This window comes from Carex rostrata, chromosome 1, assembly GCF_964058835.1.
Source record: "Carex rostrata chromosome 1, lpCarRost1.2, whole genome shotgun sequence".
NCBI lineage: Eukaryota > Viridiplantae > Streptophyta > Magnoliopsida > Poales > Cyperaceae > Carex > Carex rostrata.
Genome location: NC_135918.1, coordinates 16,989,535 through 17,014,218, shown reverse-complemented (window position 1 = coordinate 17,014,218; position 24,684 = coordinate 16,989,535). Strand labels below are relative to the sequence as shown.

General features: G+C 33.5%; 2 protein-coding genes, 1 long non-coding RNA gene and 1 pseudogene across 3 annotated transcripts; all 4 read left to right on the top strand.

Moving 5' to 3' along the window:
* LOC144567593 (scarecrow-like protein 9 pseudogene) lies at nucleotides 1-1,920 on the top strand (annotated as a pseudogene).
* Nucleotides 1,921-8,083: 6,163 nt separating this feature from the next.
* Nucleotides 8,084-14,491, top strand: LOC144561483 (scarecrow-like protein 34). Its single transcript, XM_078310449.1, has 2 exons — nucleotides 8,084-8,161; nucleotides 12,409-14,491. The coding sequence occupies exon 2, from the start codon at nucleotides 12,426-12,428 to the stop codon at nucleotides 14,343-14,345; it is 1,920 nt and encodes a 639-aa protein (XP_078166575.1). The 5' UTR covers nucleotides 8,084-8,161; nucleotides 12,409-12,425; the 3' UTR covers nucleotides 14,346-14,491.
* A 1,602-nt stretch (nucleotides 14,492-16,093) lies between these two features.
* On the top strand, nucleotides 16,094-16,628 carry LOC144558130 (uncharacterized). Its single transcript, XR_013512856.1, has 2 exons — nucleotides 16,094-16,201; nucleotides 16,354-16,628. It is a non-coding gene; the product is annotated as an uncharacterized LOC144558130 (long non-coding RNA).
* Nucleotides 16,629-17,462: 834 nt separating this feature from the next.
* Nucleotides 17,463-19,373, top strand: LOC144567506 (scarecrow-like protein 9). The gene has a single exon (XM_078317693.1). The coding sequence runs from the start codon at nucleotides 17,463-17,465 to the stop codon at nucleotides 19,371-19,373; it is 1,911 nt and encodes a 636-aa protein (XP_078173819.1).
* The last annotated feature ends 5,311 nt before the right edge of the window (nucleotides 19,374-24,684 follow it).

Here is a 24,684-nt window from a genome sequence, read left to right as displayed (position 1 = left end):
ATGGATTCCAAAGATGTTTGGCAAAAAAATGACCTTGATACACCCAATGCCCCACAAGCTGTTATTGAATGTGAGCAGAACCACAACCAGAACCAGAATGCTACACCTAATTCTTTGATAAGCAATGGTACAAATAGCCAAGAAGTGTGTGATCTCACGTCCAATGCAGTAATCAACTATATAGGCCAAATTCTATTAGAAGAAAATATAGATGATGAGATAAGCATTTATGAAGAAGAGGCAGCTCTTAGAGAAACTGAGAAATCCTTCTATGATCTCCTTGAAAGAGATGATGTGCCATCATACACTATATCTGAATCCCTCTTGGTTAGTGGCAGTGCTCATGACTCTATATCTGCTTTATCAATGGAGAACCTTCCGGCCACCACACAAGTCGAAAAGGGTGCTCAAGAAGCAATGAAATTTCTTCCAGCCATTGAAAATTTGTTTGTGGGGTTAGAGCCAAATAGAATTGAGTTTCATGAAAACCCCAAGAAAAATGATGTTAGTGAGAACAAAGAAATATGTTACGAGACCTATACTAAAACATGTTCAAGTAATGATAGAGAACCAGATCTATCAGAGGGACGACCTCTCAAGCAACGAGCAGTTTCCGCAGATGAGCAGGCAAGAAATGACTTGGATCAATTTCTCCTTTCCCGTGGTAGCAAATATGCGAAAGAGGTTATCTCAGTACGTGAAGGTATGAAACAAGATGTGAAAAATGAATCACCGAATGAGTTAGGAAAGAAGGAAACTGGAGATTGTTTGGTAAATCTTCATTCTCTCCTAATTAGTTGTTGCGAAGCAGTTTCTGCTGACGATTACAACAGGGCATCTGAACTCATCAAGCAAATAAGGAAACACTCGTACCCTATGGGAAATGGCGACCAACGTTTGGCATATTATTTGGTGGATGCACTCGAGGCACGCTTGGTTGGTACGGGAAGTGATATCTACCATAAACTACTGTCGAGGCAAGCAACGGTGACCGAATTTTTGAAAGCATTCCGGTTTTATCATGCAATTTGCCCGTTTATGAAAGCATTATACTACTTCTCTATCCAAACAATCCTTAACATCTCAAAAAATGCCACAAAGGTTCATATAATTGACTTTGGAATCCACATGGGATTCTTGTGGCCATCTTTCTTTGAACGTCTCTCGAGGTTAGGTAGTACACCACCTAAAATCCGTATAACTGGCATAGAAGTTCCCGAAAAGGGTTTCCGTCCAAACAAACTTGTTGAAGAGACAGGAAGGCGGTTGTCAGAATATGCTAAGAGATTTAATATCCATCTCAAGTATCAAGGTATAGCATCCAAATGGGAGAACATTAGCATGGAAGATCTTAAGATTGAAAAAGATGAGATTTTAGTAGTAAATTGCTTACTTAAACTTAGAAAACTTGCTGATGAGACAATTGCTGATGCCATGATCTGCCCTCGTGATAAAGTTCTAAACTTGATAAGGGAGATCAAACCACGTGTCTTTATTCATGCAATTCATAATGGCCCGTACAGTACGCCATTCTACACCACCCGATTTAAGGGAGTTTTATCCAAGTTCTCATCATCATTTGATATTTTTGAGTCAACTATGCCTCGAGAGAGCGAGGCGAGGCTCCATATTGAGAGGACTGTTCTCATTCCAAAAGCAATTAATGCAATAGCTTGTGAGGGTTTGGAGAGAGTGGAGAGGCCTGAGACGTATAGGCAGTGGCAGGTCAGGAATCTTCGTGCCGGTTTTGTGCAATTGCCCGTGGATTCACTGATCAAGAAAAAGATAGAGCGAATGGTGAAAGAGCTTTACCACAAGGATTATCTGGTTGAAGAAACTAACAAATGGCTTCTATTGGGATGGAAAGGAACCATCTTATTTGGGTTGTCCACATGGAAACCGAATGAGAATGAGTGTTGATTGCAATAATAAATAGTAAAGGCATGCATGATAAAATAAGCTATATTTTGGGAATGGTTTCAATGTGTCATTTTAAGCATTTTCTTTGTTTTTTTACTAATAATTTGTAAAATGGAGCTTGTATAAGTGTACATGAATTGTTGCAAAGTTTCTGTGTTGGTTATCCCTTCTAATAGGTATCCATATTTTATTCAGTAACTTTGTCTGGTCACAGAGAAATTGCATCAAACAGGTTATGCGCACAAAACAAAATAAACAGATTAAATGAATGGTAAACAACGCAATGTTCAAGACTAATCGGTTTCAATGGTTTGGATTTATTGTTTGAAGCTAATTTAATAGATTTTGGAGTTAAGCTCACCAAACACCTTGGTGAGCTTAAGAACACTCAAGTTCTACACTAAATATAAATATTGGAAACCAGATGCGTCTCACGTGTAATGGACCAAAAAAATTTGAGCTTGATGGTGTCTATTTTTGTCTAATCCACTTTAAGATCTGTACATGTTGTTTTAATATTTATGTGTGTCTGCTTTAATATTCATACAGATCTTAGTTGGCAGCTGCAGTATCAACTATTATTTTTTTTCTATAGCCCTCATAATTTATTTTATTGTTACCCTATAGCCCTCTGAAAAGTAAACAGAAAAAAAATGGATTTTTTGTTTAAAAACAGATGTAAATGCCAAAACATTCCTACAAAACATTGCGAAACCATTTTTAGGAGAACTCCAATGATTTCAATTTGAAAAAAGAAAAAACACACTCACAATGCTGGATAATTATCTAAACGTTATGACTAAGGGCCTTTCGGCCCTTTCCTAAACAATAAATAAATAATAATATCTAAACTTTTAAGACTCTTCATTAAAACAATTCAAGATATAAAGAAGATCCAAAACAATAGAAACCATCACAAAAAAGCACAAGAAGGATAAGAAATTAGAAACATAGTGTTGTTAATTAGGACCCTCAGGTTGTACTCCACAAAATTCATGCGGAGAGTAACGGTAAGGAAGAAAAAGGAAGGAGGCAGCGCACGGTTCCCCTTGTGAAATCTACCCTCCTATTTGGAAGGTACAAATTTGATAAGTTTGTATAGCGCGTTACTCTCCCTACAGTAGCACCTTCCCTCCTTTCCCTCTTCAATTATCTTCTTCTGGACTAGATAAACGTGTGGGCATCCCGCGTTCCTCTCATCTTCCCCTTCGTTCTCGTTTCTTCCCTTTAATGATGGGGATTCTACCCTCTCTGAAGTATAACCTCAGTATATTAATCATGCTTCAACCTGCTGTGCTCTAGAGCCCAGATATAAATGTAAATGGCTTTCACTAGTAAAGATACATTCACACCACAATAGAGAGAGAGAGAGAGAGAATATTTCATGTATACCCCTCGAAAACAAATCATATACAATGGTGTAAAGATATTGACAGAGCAGTTTTGGCTTCATACAGACCACCAATCATATACAAATGCCATACTCTTAGAAAGGATATCAAGTCCCCATCATCATCAGGCCTTTGCAGCAGTAAATTTAATGTAACTTTAATAAAAAAAAAGAGTACTAGAAAATATTTTTTGAATGAAAAATTTAAAAGGATTTTCTTAAATTGAATTACAAGGGTTATTAGCTAAATTTTTAAGACAAAAAAAAACTGTCATTTACAAATTTACCAGCAAAGGCAGAGGATTGTTCTATGGCAACTAGTAATTTTTTTTTTATAAATAGTTCACAGTTAAGAGTGATGTGCAACACAAATCATGAAATGCTGTAGTACTATCATTTTTGAGCTTGAAGATCAAATTTTACATTTTTTTATTAAAATTTTGAATTTTTTTACTATTTATTAAGATGGGTACAAAATTCAATAGTCTGAAAATAACAATTTTGTAAAATAGTTAATAAAAAAAAATATATAATTTGATCTTCAAACATATTTCAATATAGAGATCATGGTAAATGATTTGAATCGACTGTTTGAATTTTAAAAAATCATGTTGTAAAATATTATAACTATAAATTGTTGTAAGTGGATTCCTCCTCTAAAATAAATCATGTTGCATGGGAATATCTTCATGTTTTTAAAAGATGATCACATAATATAACACTTAATATCATGCACTCAATTAAGGTATACACCACCATTGAACATTTATTGGTAATAAAAAGCAAAATTAATTTCATGATATAATTAAATTCAAGAATAATTCATTATTGATTTTATTGAAAATACTTTATAATTCGACATGTTTTAGAGGTATTTGAAGACAACCATCTTTGTGCATAGATTATTATTAATTATAAAATCAATTGGAACAGAGGGTAGAAGGCTAAGAAGCTTCGTCAGGCCCAAAAGAAAGCCCAAAAGAAATTAAATCAAGGGGGATTTCATATATATCCTTCAAAAGTTCCAATATTATACCTCCAAATTCAGTAATTATAGATTTATTCTAAAAATTATAAAAACTCACATATTTGTTCAATCCATCATATTTAACATTGACTTTCTATTTATCCTTGAAAATTGAACAAATATGTGAATTTTTACAATTTTTAAATATAAGTATGTAATTACTGATTTTAGAGGAATAAATACGTAATATTAATTTTTTTAAGAGATGTACATGAAATCCACCTTAAATTAAAGGGGAAGATCAACGAGCATATTTTCATAAAAACTTTGATATTTCTCATAATTTATTTACTTTGCATTGAATAATTCTCACAATATTTTTCATTATTTAATAATTTTCAAAAATATTTCTCATAATTTAAATAAGTCACATCATCATTTAGCGAATTCATCTATTTTTTTTAACATATTTAATTAAATCCAAGACCTTCTCAACTATATTTTAAAAAGGGGGAATTTCATGTATACCCTTAAAACCTTCAAAAGTATATATTTCTCCCTCTAAATTTTGAAATTACGTATTTTCCCCTCTAAACTTTAAAAACTCACAAATTTACCCATTTTATTTGCTTTTATATTAAAACTCATTCTAAATTTATAAAATACCTATTTTACCCTTAATTAAAAGTATAAAACAACCATCAGACTTAAATTTGAATCACGAAGGGTTCCTCTACCATCCGAACTGCTTTAAGATATGTGTACCCTAGATCAACACAAATCTTGCGGCGAACAAACACATATCTTGAAGAGATGCACACGTATCTTAATGTGGTGTGCACGGATCAGAATTGCTTTAAGATATGTGCAAGGCCGGTCCTGAAGATTTTGGTGCCCGGGGTGGAAAATTTTTTTGGACCATTTATATATACCCGTGTTGTAAAAAACGGACTTAACGACCTATTATATGCCTTTTTAATTGTTAATGGCTGTCAAACAGTTATGAATACACTTATCGAAGGTCTATTAGTGAATTTTTCTGATTAATTGGCTGATTATTCTTGATTATTCCCAATTATTTCGTTTATTATCGTTTGATCGTCCGTTTTTTTCGTTTATTCCCATTTATTTTCGTTTATTCCAGTGATTATTTATTTTTATATTGTTTTTTTTATAGTTACAACTATGTGATAATAAATTTCATAAACATGTATTGCAATTTTATTTGTGCTTGGCTATACATTCAATTTTTTTATATATGTTTTTTCTTCTTACTTATTTTGAATTAATTGATTAATTCCTTTATTATATATATACCATATATTTTTCTTACTTACTGATGTAATTTTTTCAATTAGTACATCATGTTCATATATTAAATTAAGTTGTTATTACAAACTAACTTTAATGATTTTATGTTAGAATGTTTCATGTTTTTCAAATAATATATTGTTAGTATTTGAAAATGCTTGATTCTCGAATTTATTTTTTAATTAAATAAATGTGTTACTTACACATGTAAAGTGCGTGTGTATTGTTAAGCATAGTTTCATGTTATAATAATAGAACTAAGTTAAATTAAGTTTATTTGATAAGTTTGATGAGTTAAATAAATTATTTTTTTAATAAATTATGAATACACATAATTTTAATGAAAATACAAAATTGTCCGCATAATTCTGATTAATCGATCGCATACCGATTAATTGCTTGACAGTATCCCGTTCATTCGACAAGCGCATACTGTTATTTACAATACTGATATACACAATTTTTTATTGATATGTAAATAGATCATACCTATTTATAGAAAAGTTTGAACCCTTTGAATATTCAAAGTTTGGGCTATAATATTTTATTTATTTTTAATATATATAGATTACTTTTTTTTAATATATGCAAAATATTTTTGTTTCTTTTGGGGCCCCATAAATCTTGAGGCCCAGGGCGGTCGCCCTGGCTGCCCAGCACCAGGGCCGGCCCTGGATATGTGTGTGCTAGATCATCACAAAATTTGAAGCGAATATGCATGTAAATTGAAGTAACATAGATAGAACTTAATGCGATACGCTAATTAGCTTACTCGTACCATACTCTTATCTGTTATTGTTGTCGGATAATGAAACGGTAGCAAGTAAATAAAAAATAATACTATTATAATAAAAAAAATATTTACTAAATAATAAATTAAAATATTTTTCTTTATACGTATTTTAGAGTTCTAAACTTTATTAGAATTTGCTAAAATTTATTTACGTATTTTAATAGTTAATTAAGTGTAACACAACTATCAATAATAGTTGAAGAGTTGATATTCATTGCTCATTAATATATATAATATATATAATTTTATTTATAATTATCTGATCGGATAACAAATACATAATAAGTTTTATTCGTACTCTTTTCTATTTAAATAACGAAAAATAATCTTTATCCTATTTAATAAGTTGAAAAAAAACAGATCTTACCCATATCATTATACCTAAGGTAACTCGAATTTCGAGTTTATTTCCGAAAGTCATTAATCTGCTAAGCCACTAAGCACGAAGCGCCTCTTTCCCCACAATATAGGCCAGCAACCCACGTATATCTTCACTCGCGTAAGTTAATCCTCCCATTCTAGTAATTAAATTATGTAACCTTTGGTGTTTCGATCCGTAAACAGGCTAAATGCTCTTTTCCATAAAAGTTTAAATTTGGCTCTTCACAAATTGATTACTGTTAAAGTGATTTTTTTTTAATGATACAAAGTTATTGATTGATGTTATATATTAAAGGTTTAAATAGCGTTTATAACGTCATATCGGAATAATTAAAAAAACGGTATTATGCTCATATAGCGCTGCTATAGCATAAAATAGCACGCTACAGAGTTGATAGCTGCATAGCTTTTATAGTCCAAAAACGCAATAGCGGTGCTATAATGCTATATAGCACGCTATTTAGAACCTTGTTATATATTGAGGCGATACAGTATGCATGTAGTAAAAATTTGAATTCAAGAGAATTTTTATAAGTTTTAATTTGAAATTGACATTATAAGAAAATTTTCATTAACAAGGGAAGTTGATGGAAGAAACCATGAATGAATTTATTTGTATGAAAAGATAGTTTAGTTAAATATTCATTAAAATTTTAATATTAAAAACTATATACAAAGTATATTTATTAATTAATAAAATTCAAATACTTATATTAATTTTCACTTTTCTCAGTTTCATAAATTTACATGATCAATTAAAAAAGAGGTGACTTTTTTTTTTCAATTACGCTTTCTTGGTTTTGATGTTTTAAGAAACTAATTAAGATAATATTATCAATATTTTAATTAGAAGTCCGAAATGCCTTTTGAATTAAAGACATTATTATATCAATGGTTAACATAACCTTTCCACTGCGCCAACTCACTTTTGTCATTATAAATAGAGTAGCTATGTTATTTAATACATAGTTAGGTTATTGTATCATCTCCCATTCAAATTTTTTGATATTTAATTTATATAATATAAATTTTAAATTAATAGTATTATCAAATTAATAAAAAATAATATATATAATAAACATATTATATTCATGATTTTTGAAAATTAGCGTATGGCCGTGAACATAGCCCAGAAGATATGGTTATACATACCGTGTCGTTCAGATCATATAGTTGTAGAGAATCAAAGCGCATACAATCTTTGACAAAAAATATCTAATATTTGACTATGACTATAGGACCTTCCCGTCCAAAAAAAAGGCTATAGGTCCTTCCATCCGAGTTGATTTTCTACACTTCATTTCCACCACAAGCAGCTGAGAGATAAAGAAGAAGAGAAGTATTCTCTGTATTCACAACAGAGATAAAGCTGAGCTGCTAAGAGACCACGGATATAAAGGTACAGCCTTTTTATAATTAAGGACCTCATCTCATCTCTACATTTTTGTTCTTGTAATGAATTCCCACGTATATTTGAAAGACCCTTTATGCATGAACCTTATTACTTTCAACATAAAATTTCTCAAGAAATTTATTCCATGAACATATTAATTAGGACCATAGAAGGCAAATTCGGACGAGTCAGACCAAAATCGGTTGATTTGGACCGGAATCGACCAGACCGAGCTGAATTTTAACCGATTTACGTGGAGAGCGAGTTTTAGGGGTAAAACCGGGTTGAATCCGCCGAGTTTGCACCGATTTCAGACTGAGTTTTATGATTTAGACCGGTTCTTCTGGTTTCAAACCGATTCTTCCATCTTAACTCTCTGAAACTCTGATTATTTTTCTGATTTGGAGATTTTTTCTGAGTAAAATGAAAGATCATTAACAGAAAATGAACATGGCGCACAGATATTTTTGAACCATGGGAGATGGGACCCTTCAGTCGGAAATGATTAAATGAGAGACAGGAGAGCTTCCGAATTGAATTTTTAGCTTCATCCAAAAAAAAAAAATAGAATTTTTATTCCCATCTTTCTACCTCTCCATTTCTTGTGTTAATGGGAACCTCCATTTTGATCTTTTCTGTTTTGCAATATTTTTTTCCTTTACCTTTTTTTTTTTTTTTTTTTTTTTTCTTCTCTTTTGGTTTTTCTTCTTTATTATTTTTCTATTTTTCTTTTTTTCAGGGGTTAACAAGTGGTCTTAGTATTAATTTTGACCTAATTATTTTTTAACAATTTTATTTCTATTATTTCAAACAAAACAAACATCCGGCAAAAAAAATGTGAGTTTCCGATCCAATTTAGCTGATTCTGACAGATTTATACGATTCCGATTTGTCCTTCTACATTTTTTTTTTGAGAGAGGTACTGGCTACATCCATTTGTAGAAACAAGTTTAAACGGTATTGAAAGCTAACGAGGTCCTTTGTAATGTATCTCTCATTTGTCCACTCAAAAGCCTTACATACCAGTACCACTCTTACCAGGTTAAAAACCGGTACTAGTTACCAGTTACCACAATGTACTCAGCTTTAACAACAAAAAGACACTAAACCGTACCAGTACTGCATCAACTAACTGGTTTGTTACAATTCAGTCCCCCTTAAATATATATATATATATTTTGTGCAATAAGAAATTAAACGGTGTACTTGGTGTTGATTGCAGTTACTTGGCAGCTTCAAATGGATTCTAAAGATGTTTGGCAAAAAAATGTCCTGGTTACTTGGCAGTTTCAAATGGATTCAAATGGATTCAAATGGATTCAAATGGATTCAAAAATCAGCTTCAAATGGATTCAAATGGATTCTAAAGAAATTAAACGGTGTACTTGGTGTTGATTGCAGTTACGGTGTACTTGGTGTTGATTGCAGTTACTTGGCAGTTTCATAAATTTAGATGATCAATTAAAAAAGAGGTGACTTATTTTTTTTCAATTACGTCTTCTTGGTTTGATGTTTAAGAAAATAATTAAGAGAATATTATCAATATTTCAATTAGGAGTCGGAAATGCCTTTTGAATTAGAGACATTATTACATATCAATGGTTAACATAATCCCTTACCACTAAGCCAACTCACTTTTGTTGTTATAAAATAGAATAGCTATGTTATTTAATACATACTTAGGTTATTGTATCATCTCCCATTCAATTTTTTTGATATTTAATTTCTATAGCGGAGGGATCCACTTACAACGTTTATAAGTTACAATATCTTACAACAATTTGGTTTTGTAATTTTAAAGGTTCAAACAGTCGATCCAAACTGTTCAACATGATATCTATATTAAAATATTTTTGGAGATAAAATTTTACATTTTTATGAATTTTTTTACTATTTATTAAGTATTTTACAAAACTGCTGTTTTTAGATAATTCTGGACCACTGAAAAACAGCAGTTTTGTAAAATACTTAATAAATAGTAAAAAATTCATAAAAATGTAAAATTTTATCTCCAAGCATATTTTAATATAGATATCATGTTGAACGGTTTGGATCGACTGTTTGAACCATTAAAATTACAAAACCAAATTGTTGTAAGATATTGTAACTTATAAATGTTGTAAGTGGATCACTCATTTATATAATATAAGTTTTGAATTAATAATATTATTAAAATAATAAAATATAATATATAATGAACGTATTATATTCATGATTTTTGAAAATTACCGTATCATCATATCCGTATCGTATCCGATACGATACTTGGACACGTATCCATGCAAAACATAGCCCAGAAGAGATGGGTACCAAAACATAGCCCAGAAGAGATTGTAGAGAATCAAAGCACATACAATCTTTGACTTTTTTGGTATATCTAATCTATAGGTTTTTTTTCTCCGAATTGTCAAAGTAATTAAATGATAACTATGACTATCTTTGTTAAGGTCCTTCCATCCGAGTTGATTTTTGTACACTTCATTTCCACCATTTTCAGAGAGAAAGCAGAGAGGTATACAGGTAAAAGAAGAAGAGAACTTTTCTCTGTATTCACAACAGATATAAAGCAGAGCTGCAAAGAAACCACAGATATATAGGTACGGGCTTTTTATATGGACCTCATCTCATCTCTACACTTTTGTTCTTCTAATGAATTTCTTGATATATTTGAAAGAGCCTTTATGCATGAATCTTATTACTTTCAAGATAAAATTTGTCAAGAAATTTATTCCATGAACATATTAATTAGGACCATAGAAGGCAAACTCGGCCGATTTTGGACAGATTTACATGGAGAGCGAGTTTTAGAGGTAAAACCGGCTTGAACAGTGTTGAATCAGCTGAGTTTGTATCGATTTCAGACCGAATCTTATGATTTAGACCGGTTTTTCTGGTTTCAAACCGATTCTTCGATCTTAACTCTCCGAAATTCCAATTCTTTTTCTGATTTTGGAAATTCTTTCCTGAGGAAAAGGAAAGATTATTAACAGAAAATGAACATGGCGCACACATACTTTTGAATAGGGCTGCAAACGAACCGAACCGAACCGAATCAAATTGGGTCTAGTTCGAATTCGAAATTATTTCGAACCGAACCGAGTTCGAAATTGAAATAGATTTCAAACCTAAAAGGCCAGTTCTATTTTGGTTCGGTATAATTTGAACTAGTTCGATTTGATTCGAAATATGTTCGAAATTGAGAGCAATTCGAACTGGTTTAGCTGATTTTTCCAAAGCTTTCTTTCCTTTTTCATAGATCTCAATTTTGATCTCATCGGCCGACCTTTTTGCCATTGTTGTTCTCTCGTTTCTTTAGACGAAATGACGAAGAAGACGAAGAGAAATAGTGTACGGATTGCTTTGATATTGATGCATACAGGAATTGTAGAAAAAGTGAGCTGTATCCCCTCTGGTACGTGAGGTACAATTTAAAAAAGTAGACGGTCCAGATTAATCTTAACAGGACCAAACTCAATCAGATGCCTATTAATGCTTAGGGAGTATGCTTTGGGGTTCCCATCAAGGTTCAGATGGAATTCTTTTAATCTGGGCTGCAAACGAAGCAAAGATCTCCCCATGCCTTTGTTACTAAATACAAACTATTGTCAGAACTGGCTGCAAACGAATTGAACCAAAAATAATTCGCGAAGTCGTCGAATCGAACCTGCATTCGTTCGAATTCGAAATTGAATTAATTTCGAATCGAACTAGTTTGAATTAATTTCGAACCGAACTACTTTTGAATCGAATTTTTTTCAAACTTTTTTGAATCGAACTCGAATCAAATCACGTATCTCGAATTTTTTGTGCACCCCTACTTTTGAACCATGGGACCCTTCAGTCGGAAATGACGGGCTCTTTGGCGTGGGCTCCATTTGTCTGATTAAATGAGAGACAGGAGAGCTTCCGAATAAATCTTTCTCCCTCTCCATTTCTTGTGTTAATGGGAACCTCCATTTAGATCTTTTCTATTTTGTAATATTTTTTTCCTTTACTGTTTCCTTTTTCTCTTTTTTTTTTCTTCTTTATTTTTTTATTTTTTATTTTTTAGGGGTTAACAAGTGGCCTTAGTATTACTTTTCACCTAATTATTTTTTTACAATTTTATTTCTATTATTTCAAACAAAACAAACGTCTGAAAAAAAAATCCGAGTTTCTGATCCGATTCAGATGATTCTGGCCAATTATATATATATATATATATATGTTTTGTGCAATAAGAAATTAAACGGTGTACTTGGTGTTAATTGCAGTTACTTGGCAGCTTCAAATGGATTCTAAAGATGTTTGGCAAAAAAATGCCCTTGATACACCGAGTGCACCACAAGCTGTTTTTGAATGTGACCAGAACCAGAACCAGAATGCCAGACATAATCCTTTGATAAGCAATGGTACAAATAGCCAAGAGGTCTGTGATCTCAATTCCAATGCATTAATCAACTATATAGGCCAAATTCTATTAGAAGAAAATATAGATGATGAGATAAGCATTTATGAAGAAGAGGCAGCTCTTCGAGAAACTGAGAAATCCTTCTATGATCTCATTGAAAGAGATGATGTGCCACCATACACTATATGTCAACCCCTCTTGATTAGTGGCAGTGCGGACCCTATATCTGCTTTATCAATGGAGAACCTTCCGGCCGCCACACGAGTCCAAAAGGGTGCTCAAGAAGCAATGAAGTTTCTTCCAGCCATTGAAAAGTTGTTTGTGGGTTTAGAGCCAAATAGAATTGAGTTTCATGAAAAACCCAAGAAAAACGATGTTAGTGAGAATGAGAACAAAGCAATATGTTACGAGACCTATACTAAAACGGGTTCAAGTAATGATAGAGAACCAGATCTATCAGAGGGGCCAGCTCTCAAGCAACGAGCAGTTTCCGCAGATGATGAGCAGGCAAGAAATGATTTGGATCAATTTCTCCTTTTCCGTGGTAGCAAATATGTGAAAGAGGTTATCTCAGTACGTGAAGGTATGAAACAAGATGTGAAAAATGAATCACTGAAGGCGTTAGGGAAGAAGGAAACTAGAGATTGCTTGGTAAATCTTCATTCTCTCCTAATTAGTTGTTGCAAAGCAGTTTCTGCTGACGACCACAACAGGGCATCTGAACTCATCAAGCAAATAAGGAAACACGCATACCCTATGGGAAATGGTGACCAACGTTTGGCATATTATTTGGCGGATGCACTCGAGGCACGCTTGGCTGGTACGGGAAGTGATATCTACCATAAACTACTGTCGAGGCAAGGAACTATGACCGAATATTTGAAAGTATTCCGTGTTTATCATGCAATTTGCCCATTTATGAAAGCATTATATTACTTCTCTATCCAAACAATCCTTAACATCTCAAAAAATGCCACAAAGGTTCATATAATTGACTTTGGAATCGACATGGGATTCTTGTGGCCATCTTTCTTTGAACGTCTCTCGAGGTTAGGTAGTACACCACCTAAAATCTGTATAACTGGCATAGAATTTCCCGAAAAGGGTTTCCGTCCAAACAAACTTGTTGAAGAGACAGGAAGGCGGTTGTTAGAATATGCTAAGAGATTTAATATCCATCTCAAGTATCAAGGTATAGCATCCAAATGGGAGAACATTAGAATAGAAGATCTTAAGATTGAAAAAGATGAGATTTTAGTAGTAAATTGCTTAATTAGACTTAGAAAAGTTGCTGATGAGACAATTTCTGATGCCATGATCTGCCCTCGTGATAAAGTTCTAAACCTGATAAGGGAGATCAAACCACGGGTCTTTATTCATGGAATTAATAATGGCTCGTACATTACGCCGTTCTACACCACCCGGTTTAAGGAAGTTTTATCCACGTTCTCATCATTTTTTGATATTTTTGAGTCAACTATGCCTCGAGAGAGTGAGGCAAGGCTCCATATTGAGAGGACTGTTCTCATTCCAAGAGTAATTAATGCAATAGCATGTGAGGGTTCAGAGAGAGTGGAGAGGCCTGAGACCTATAGGCAGTGGCAAGCTAGGAATCTTCGGGCCGGTTTTGTGCAATTGCCTGTGGATTCACTGATCAAGAAAAAGATAGAGCGAATGGTGAGAGAGCTTTACCACAAGGATTATCTTATTGAAGAAACTAACAAATGGCTTCTATTGGGATGGAAAGGAACCATCTTATTAGGGTTGTCCACATGGAAACCGAATGAGAATGAGTGTTGATTGCAATAATAAATAGTAAAGACATGCATGATAAAATGAGCTATATTTTGGGAATGGTTTTGATGTGTCATTTTAAGCTTTTTCTTTGTTTTTTACTAATAATTTGTAAAATGAAGCTTGTATAAGTCTACATGAATTGTTACAAATTTTTTGTGTTGGTTATGCCTTCTGATTGATATCCAGATTTTATTCAGTAACTTTGTCTGGTCACAGAGGCATTGTATCAAACAGCTTATGCGCACAAAATAAAATAAACAAATTATGGATTAAATGAATGGTAAGCAACACAAGACTAATCGGTTTCAATGATTTGAATTTATTGTTTGAAGCTAATTTAATAGGTTTTGGAGTTATGCTCACCAAACACCTTGGAAATTAGCTTAAGAACAAACTAGTTCTACTCTAAACATAAATATTGGGCACCGGATGCGTCCAACGTATATTGGGCACCGGATGCGTCCAACGTATATTGGGCACCGGATGCGTCCAACGTATATTGGACTAAAAAAATTTGTGCTTGATGGTGTCTAGTTTTCATATGATCCGCTTTAAAATCCATGCATGTTGTTTCAATATTTATGTGTTCGCTTTAATATTCATACAGATCTTAGCGGGTGGCTGCACTATCAACTAGTAATTTTTGTCTATAGCTCTTATAATTTATTTTATTGTTTCCCTATAGCCCTATGCAAAAGTAAAAAGAAAAAAAAAATGGAATTTTTGTTTAAAAACAGATGTAATTTTTGTTTTTACAACAGTTTTGCAACAGTGTCACTTAAAAAAAGAATGTAAGTGGAGCCCTGATCTTGATATATAGCCTGTGTTTGTTGTCTTTAGTCTTGAAAGTTCCGTGAGGTTCATTTCTCCCCCTCTTCGATTTTGACCAAGTCGAAATCAATCGCAGGCTTCGCAGCAACGATCGCATCCAAATTGCGTGTTTTGACTTTTCTTTTTCTTTTTTCGTTTTTTATTAGATGCTCCTATATTCTTCTTATAACCAATCAAGAATTATGGCGGTGCCAATTAGCTCAGCGATCTTTTCTTGTGTAATGATGGCAAGAGGCACAGTGAATCAGGTAAACAAAATTGTTGCGTTGTTTACCATTCATTTAATCCGTAAATTTGTTTATTTTATTTTGTGCACATAAGCTGTTTGATGCAATGCCTCTGTGACTAGACAAAGTTACTGAATAAAATATGGATATCAATTAGAAGGGATAAGCAACACAGAAACTTTGTAACAATTCATGTAGACTTGTACAAGCTTTATTTTACAAATTATTACTAAAGAAAACAAAGAAAATGCTTAAAATGACACACCAAAACCAGAGGCGGAGGTAAAAGAGAACATATATATATCCGTTTACAGCCCTATCTCCCATTCAAACTTTTTGGTATTTAATTTATATAATATAAGTTTTGAATTAGTGATATTTTTAAAATAATAAAAAATAATATATATAATAGATGTATCGTATTGATAATTTTTGAAAATTATCATATCAACCATATACGTATCGTATCCGATACGATACTTACTCGTACCCCATATCAATGCAAAACATAGCCCAGAAGAGATGGGTACCGTGCGTTCAGATCATATAATTGTAGAGAATCAAAGCGCATAGAATCTTTGACTTTTTTGGTATATCTAATCTATAGGTTTTTTTTCTCCGAATTGTCAAAGTAATTAAATGATAACAATGACTATCTTTGTTAAGGTTTGATTTTTCTACACTCATTTCCACCATTTTGAGAGAGAAAGCAGAGAGGTATATAGGTAAAAGAAGAAGAGAAGTATTCTCTGTATTCACAACAGAGATAAACAGAGCTGCAGAGAGACCAGGGATATATAGGTACGGGCTTTTTATATGGAACTCATCTCATCTCTACACTTTTGTTCTTGTAATGAATTTCCTGGTATATTTGAAAGACCCTTTATCTATGAACCTTATTACTTTCAAGATAAAATTTGTCAAGAAATTTATTCCATGAACATATTAATTAGGACCATAGAAGGCAAACTTGGCCGAGTCAGACCAGAATCGGCCGATTTGGCCTGGAATTGGACCAGACTGAGCTTATTTTGAACCGATTTACATGGAGAATGAGTTTTAGGGGTAAAACCTGGTTGAACAGTGTTGAATCGGCCGAGTTGCACCGATTTCAGACTGAGTTTTATGATTTAGACCAGTTTTTTTGGTTTCAAACCGATTCTTCGATCTTAACTCTCTGAAACTCTGATTATTTTTCTGATTTTGGAAATTCTTTCCTGAGGAAAAAGAAAGATTATTAACAGAAAATGAACACGGCACACATTTACTTTTGAACCATGGGACCCTTCAGTCAAAAATGACGGGCTCTTTGGTGTGGGCTCCATTTGTCAGATTAAATGAGAGACAGGAGAGCTTCCGAATAGAATTTTTGTTAATGGGAACCTTCATTGTGATCTTTTCTATTTTGCAATTTTTTTTCCTTTACTTGTTTTCTTTTTCTCTTTTGGTTTTTCTTCTTTATTCTTTTTCAATTTTTCTTTTTTTAGGGGTTAACAAGTGGTCTTAGTATTAATTTTGACCTAATTATTTTTTTACAGTTTTATTTCTATTATTTCAAACAAAACAAACATTCGGCAAAAAAATCTGAGTTTTCAATCTGATTCAGCTGATTCTGAACGATTTATCTGATTCTCATTCCACAATCAAGTGACCAATTCTGATTTTTCCTTCTATGATTAGGACAACAAAGCATATCTAACAATTTTTTTTTTTTTGAGAGAGTTACTGGCTACATCCATTCGTAGAAACAAGTTTAAACATACTCATGCATCAACCAAAACAGTAATGAAAGCTAATGAGGTCCTTTGTAAAGTATCTCTCATTGGTCCACTCAAAAGCCTTACATACCAGTACCAGTCTTACCAGGTTAAAAGCCGGTACTAGTTACCAGTTACCACAATGTAGTCAGCTTTAACGACAAAAAGACACTAAACCGTACCAGTACTGCAGCAACTAACTGGTTTGTTACAATTCAGTCCCCCTTAAATATATATATATATATTGTGCAATAAGAAATTAAACGGTGTACTTGGTGTTAATTTCAGTTACGTGGCAGCATTAAATGGATTCTAAAGATGTTTGGCAAAAACATGCCCTTGATACACCGAGTGCACCACAAACTGTTTTTGAATGTGACCAGAACCAGAACCAGAACAATAATACCACAAATAATCCTTTGATAACCAAAGGTAGAAATAGCCAAGTGGTCTGTGATCTCAATTCCAATGCAGTAATCAACTATATAGGCCAAATTCTATTAGAAGAAAATATAGATGATGAGATAAGCATTTATGAAGAAGAGACAGCTCTTCGAGAAACTGAGAAATCCTTCTATGATCTCCTTGAAAGAGATGATGTGCCACCATACAATATATCTGAACCCCTCTTGATTAGTGGCAGTGCTCGAGACAGCCCTCTATCTGCTTTATCAATGGAGAACCTTCCGGCCACACGAGTCCAGAAGGGTGCTCAAGAAGCAATGAAGTTTATTCCAGCCATTGAAAAGTTGTTTGTGGGTTTACAGCCAAATAGAATTGAGTTTCATGAAAAACTCAAGAAAACAGATGTTAGTGAGAACAGAGCAATATGTTATGAGACCTATACTAAAACATGTTCAAGTAAAGATAGAGAACCAGATCTATCAGAGGGGCGAGCACTCAAGCAACGAGCAGTTTCCACAGATGAGCAGGCAAGAAATGACTTGGATCAATTTCTCCTTTTCCGTGGTAGCAAATATGCGAAAGAGGTTATATCAGTGCGTGAAGGTATGAAACAAGATATGATAAATGAATCACTGGGGCATAAGGAAACTGGAGATTGCTTGGTAAATCTTCATTCCCTCCTAATTAGTTGTTGTGAAGCAGTTTCTGCTAACGACTACAACAGGGCATCTGAACTCATAAAGCAAATAAGGAAACACTCATACCCTATGGGAAATGGCGACCAACGTTTGGCATATTATTCGGTGGATGCACTCGAGGCACGCTTGGCTAGTACAGGAAGTGATATCTACCATAAACTACTGTCGAGGCAAGCAACTGTGACCGAATTTTTGAAAGCATTCCGCTTTTATCATGCAATTTGCCCGTTTATGAAAGCAGTATATTACTTCTCTATCCAAACAATCCTTAACATCTCAAAAAATGCCAGAAAGGTTCATATAATTGACTTTGGAATCGACATGGGATTCTTGTGGCCATCCTTCTTTGAACGTCTCTCGAGGTTAGGAAGTACACCACCTAAAATCCGTATAACTGGTATAGAATTTCCCGAAAAGGGTTTCCGTCCAAACAAACTTGTTGAAGAGACAGGAAGGCGGTTGTCAGAATATGCTAAGAGATATAATATCCATCTCAAGTATCAAGGTATAGCATCCAAATGGGAGAACATTAGAATAGAAGATCTTAAGATTGAAAAAGATGAGATTTTAGTAGTAAATTGCTTACTTAAACTTAGAAAAGTTGCTGATGAGACAATTACTGATGCCATGATCTGCCCTCGTGATAAAGTTCTAAACTTGATAAGGGAGATCAAACCACGTGTCTTTATTCATGGAATTTATAATGGCCCGTACAGTACGCCGTTCTACATAACCCGATTTAAGGGAGTTTTATCCAAGTTCTCATCGTTATTTGATATTTTTGAGTCAACTATGCCTCGAGAGAGCGAGGCAAGGCTCCATATTGAGAGGACTCTTCTCATTCCAAGAGCAATTAATGCAATAGCTTGTGAGGGTTCAGAGATAGTGGAGAGGCCTGAGACATATAGGCAGTGGCAGGTTAGGAGTCTTCGGGCTGGTTTTGTGCAATTACCTGTGGATTCACTGATCAAGAAAAAGATAGAGCGAATGGTGAGAGAGCTTTACCACAAGGATTATCTTGTTGAAGAAACTAACAAATGGCTTCTATTGGGATGGAAAGGAACCATCTTAATTGGGTTGTCCACATGGAAACCGAATGAGAATGAACGTTGATTGCAATAATAAATAGTGAAGGCATGCATTATAAAATGAGCTATATTTTGGGAATGGTTTTGATGTGTCATTTTAAGCTTTTTCTTTGTTTTTTTACTAATAATTTGTAAAATGAAGCTTGTATATATAAGTCTACATGAATTGTTACAAATTTTCTGTGTTGGTTATCCCATGATATCCATATTTTATTTCATGGTTCCAGAAATCGGAATCGGAATCGGAATCGGAATCGGACTTTTGACCGCTGAGTCAGAATCGGATGAATCGGCCGGAATCGGAAGAATCGGATCGGTAACTCGGGTATTTTTGGCAGAAGTCTTGTTTTGTAGCCAAAAAATAGGAAAAAATTGATAAAAATAATTTTAAAAAAACTATATTAATTAAGACAATATTACACTCACATAATTCACTAATTATATAATATATTACAAACATTACAAATAGAACACACTTTTATTGCCAGAAGTTATGCCGAGCTGGCTGGATCATAATAAAATCTGTAGAGTCACATGATTTATTTAAATTATTTTATATGAATAAAATGAAAATCTGCACTGTACAAGAAAAAACAAAAGCATGTGCCAATGAGTAAAATAATTTGCAAAAACAAAATCTGCAGTTCTGCACTGTAAATTAAAAAAAAAAAGAGAGGGGTTGACTGCATTTCTAATTCCTAGTAAAATACTAAAATCAAAGAAAGGGTAATATAGTAAAACGAGAGGGGCTGGCTGTAAATTTTCATTTTATTCCCATCTCATTTCTTTCTACTCCCAAGTCCCGACTCTTCTTCTTTCTAGCTTTGCCAATGGAGATTTCCGACTTCTGAAGTTCTGAGCTCCACCTTTTCCTGCGCCAATGGAGAGTTCTGAAAATCGACCAATCTCTTCTCCTTAGCCGATCTCTTCTCTTCTCCTCAGCCAGTTGAATTTCTGCGCCGATTAAGACTCTCCCTAGAAACTCGAATGGCACCTCCTACGACAGAGCACAGCACAGTCCAGGTTAGTGAGAGTCGGAAGTTTTTTCTTGGAATCGGCTCAACTCGGACAAAACTCGGTGTAACTCGGTTGAATCGGCCGGCAAATCCGAAAACTCGGCCGAGTCAAGCACTGTTCATCCGAGTTTTGCTGAGAAACTCGCACAGGCGTGAGACTCGGGTAAAAATCGGCCCGGTCCCGTCCGATTCCGAGTTGACTCGGCCGAGTTGACTCGGAATCGGCCGATTTCTGGAACCATGTTTTATTTAGTAACGTACTTTGTCTGATCACAGAGGCATTGCATCAAACAGCTTATGTACACAAAATAAAATAAACAAATTTACGGATTAAATCAATATTACTATCCTACATCAAGGTCGGCTATTTAATGTCCGATCCTGATAGTTACAATCAGGGTTGGCTGTACATGCGATCCTAATTATCCTGACTATTAGTGTCGCCCCAGTCAAGATCGGACCATAATCCGATCCTGATAGCTATACAAGTCCTATCCTGATTGATCATTTTCCACTAGTGAATTTAATATATTTTCAATACCTACAGAAAAGTTTCTTACTGATACTAACCAGTATAAGTTAGACTAGGAAATTTATATCGAATATGTACAAAGATTAAAATGACAACTATACTGCCAAAAATATGTCTTATATATCCAAACAGATTCAGTACTGAACCTGCTACGTGGGTCATATATAGAGGAAATTTTTACTATTTTTTCCATAATAAAACTTGCAGCGAGTTTTGAACCGTCCAATTTAGATCAGGTAGATCATATAATTGGATTTTCTAAGTTTCTTTTGTTTAATAACGCCCAATATCAATGCTGTGGATCTCATCAAGGCTACTGTTGAATATCTTAAGGCTTTGTACGTAATTGGTTCCCGAAATTTCTTCTATTTGTTGTCACTCTACTATACATTTAATAAAATCATATATGCATTTTTTTTTCAAAATCTTCATTCACTGTACAATTTTTTTTGGTGTTACAGGTTCAATGCATCCATTTATTTCTGAAGATATACTATAAATACAAATGATGCACTTCTTCAACTCAGTGCAATCATTCTTTGATTGTTGTTGAAGCCATTTAATTTTGGAGATACACTACATAAATGATATTATATTGTAGCATTGAATTATGTCTTTGACCTCCACTGTATTTCACCTATATATAATTCATGAAAGGCATTGCTCCCCTTTACGACTGATTTTATAAAATTCTAAATATTTCTCTCTTCTTAAGGAGTCTAGCTAATGCAATCGACTTAGACATGAAAGGTTTCTCATTTTATATAAACTTATCTATTTTAAATTAATTTTAATTATCTCGACTCCATTGCCTTCAAGCAATCATTCTGTTTTTCCTAATTACCTTTGTTGCTAAATATGTTCAATTATTATATTTCTTTAGTTGTACAACCTTGTAAATAAAGCTTCAAAATGATCAATTAGTGAAATAGCACAACTCATAAAAGTATACGAGAGAAGGTTTATTGTCTTGACTACAATATGTTGTGACCGAATATTGTTCGATTAATAGTTTCTGTAGTTTCTCTTGCCATTTGCAATCTGCATATCTCTCAATCCTTGTCTGCGATTCATTAACTCGATCTTGTTTTGAATTAATTTACATACAATTCAAGCACTTTTCTATTTACATAACTGTACTATTGGCAGCGATATACTAACGCGAATTTTTCGTAATGAAAATTAATGCAGAAATTTGACATTTTACTTTGGCATGAATGGTCTAGGAAAAACAGGCTTCATCTTTTAACTATACTATGTGGAGGATATGGTACAGGCTTCATCTGCAAGGTATGTCAACTTTCATCATTTAAATTATGACTCCACTAAGATTTGAACTTGAGTCTCAATTATGAGAGACTATAGCACTAAGATTTGAACTTGTATATTCATAAATCACTTATATTTACGCCAAAATATAATATTTTTTAAGACATAATAATTTCATGTAAGCTGTTTTTTTAGTATTCACTATGTTGCTAGATGGTTTTTCATTTTCTTGCTCATTTCCTTAACTTCATAAATTTTAGTTTTGTCCATGCTATGATTAATTTGGGATAGATTATACTGAATGTTTGTTTATAAATCAATGACTATCGAAATTTAGACAGTTAATTGCCAAGAATTATTAAATTAATTTGGAAGTAGGAATTGACTAAAGCTCTTTTGTAGTGATGCTGTCTGATCGTTCCCAAATCTCAAATACTGAAATGCTGGTTCAGACCAATCCTGGCCTGGTGCACAATTTCCTAGCTATGAAGGACTTGGAGGCCACAGGTTGTCACACCAAGGAAAAGAGGAAGCCTGGTACCTTCCAAGCACATACAAGAAGAAATATAAGAAGGTGGATCTAGCAGCAAGAAGAAATATAAGAGAAAATCATCTTAAAATAAACTTAGAAATGTTGCAGTTGAGTGAGCGGTTTTCCTTTGAGAGAAATATATTGTATTGAAATTGTGTAAATTATCTTATTACTTTATTTTATTTTGTTTCCAGCAGTGTCAATGTGTTTGGGGAAATTGCTTGCTTGTTGTTCTGGTCCTTGACTTCTTGTTGTTAATTAGGTATATTTTAGTCCATCCAAAAACAATGATTTTGTACCTACCTAAAATATTAGTAAAAAAATTCTATAAAATATAAAATTTGGTGTCAAAGCACATATTAATATGGAGATCTTGTTGAGCGGTTTGAGTTGACTGTTTTGGAAGTTTTGATTAGATGGACTTCACATCTTGGAGTATGAGGTTGCATATTCGAAGTATATTTTGACCTTGATTTCTTGCTCAAAATTTCAGATCTGTTCTCCAAAGTTACAAAAAGGTAATTTGGTTGAATTTAACTTTTATTGCACTAATCTTGAATGACTTTAATTGGATATTGCATTATTGCTAAAACTGGGTAGAAATTTTTTTCCATATGATTTCACTTTACTCCCAATTCATTGCAGAGGCGATATTTTCCTTATAAGATTTGCAATGCCCTTTTCCTTGGACATGAACATTGGCAATATATTCTTGTCTTGGCCAAGTTTCAACAAAATTGTTGCACCGACAACAAAGTGTCTTTAATTCATTTTTTCCTTCTTTGGTGGGAAAAATCTGTGTGGGGGTGTGGGAAAGGGGGAAGTGACTAACATGAAATTGTGATCATGATGTTTTACAGCCTTATATTTATAATTGCCTAAAAATCATGCATACGTTTGTTATTTATCCTTCTAAACATACTGCAGATTGCCACCCTCTTTGTGGGGAAAGCACCAAAAAAAATCCAACCTAATCTTAATGTATCCCGCAATATTTAAAAGTCTTGGGAAATGATTGAGAAGGCCAGATTATATTTGGCAAAAAATGTGCCCCAAGAGAATAGCCAACAAATCTCACGGTCTTCAACAACACTGGGAAAGTTAAAGCCAACAGGGCACATACATCCACCATTGAATATAGCGGAGAACTGACGATGATCGAAGGTGTGAGTGCCTCTTCAAATTTTCCAAATAGAGAGCTTGTGAGAAGTGTATATGTGATGCATAAAGATAAAAATACATTTTTTTCTTCAATTTAATTATTTTTTCATTTAATTATTTTGTTCATGTTGTTCCTTATCTATTTGGAATTATCATTGTTTTTCACTACTAAATTTTAGAATCTATATATAGAGAATATTTGATCTATTCCAAATTTTTTTCGTTGATTAAGAGGACTTGTTATCCAGCCAGTATGTTCTTGCAGAGATCCACCTTTAATAGTATACTGTAATGACACATAATGGTAATTCTGATTCATCCTTCACTTTCCAATGGGTTCAAGGAAATCGCCAGGGTTTTTTGGCCACATTTGAACTTGAGCATCATCAAGCACTCGCACGATCATTCTCTCGGCCCCTTTTGATCAACCACAAAAAAGATATGTCCAATTTGGTGCCACGTTGCTGCCATGACTGCTTCAGCACTTTCGTGAGGCAGGACGTTGAGTCTGTCTTGTTGGAGAAGATGTGATGGCGTGTTTTAGCCTTCTAATTATTTATCATTTATTATTTTTGTCTTTATTTTCTTTGTTTGTTGGTTGTAAATTAATTGAGAGAAACTCATGAATGATCTTGATGGCACCATTAAGTAGTAAAATTTAAAATGTCCAAAATGATCAAAATTAATGAACTTATATAAAGTTATGTTTGTGGCTTGATATATTAGTTTAAGAACACTATAAATTCTGATACTTGACAACTTCCAATGTTTTGTTATTATATTAATATGAAATTAAGGATGAGACTATAATATTATTCTTCATTTG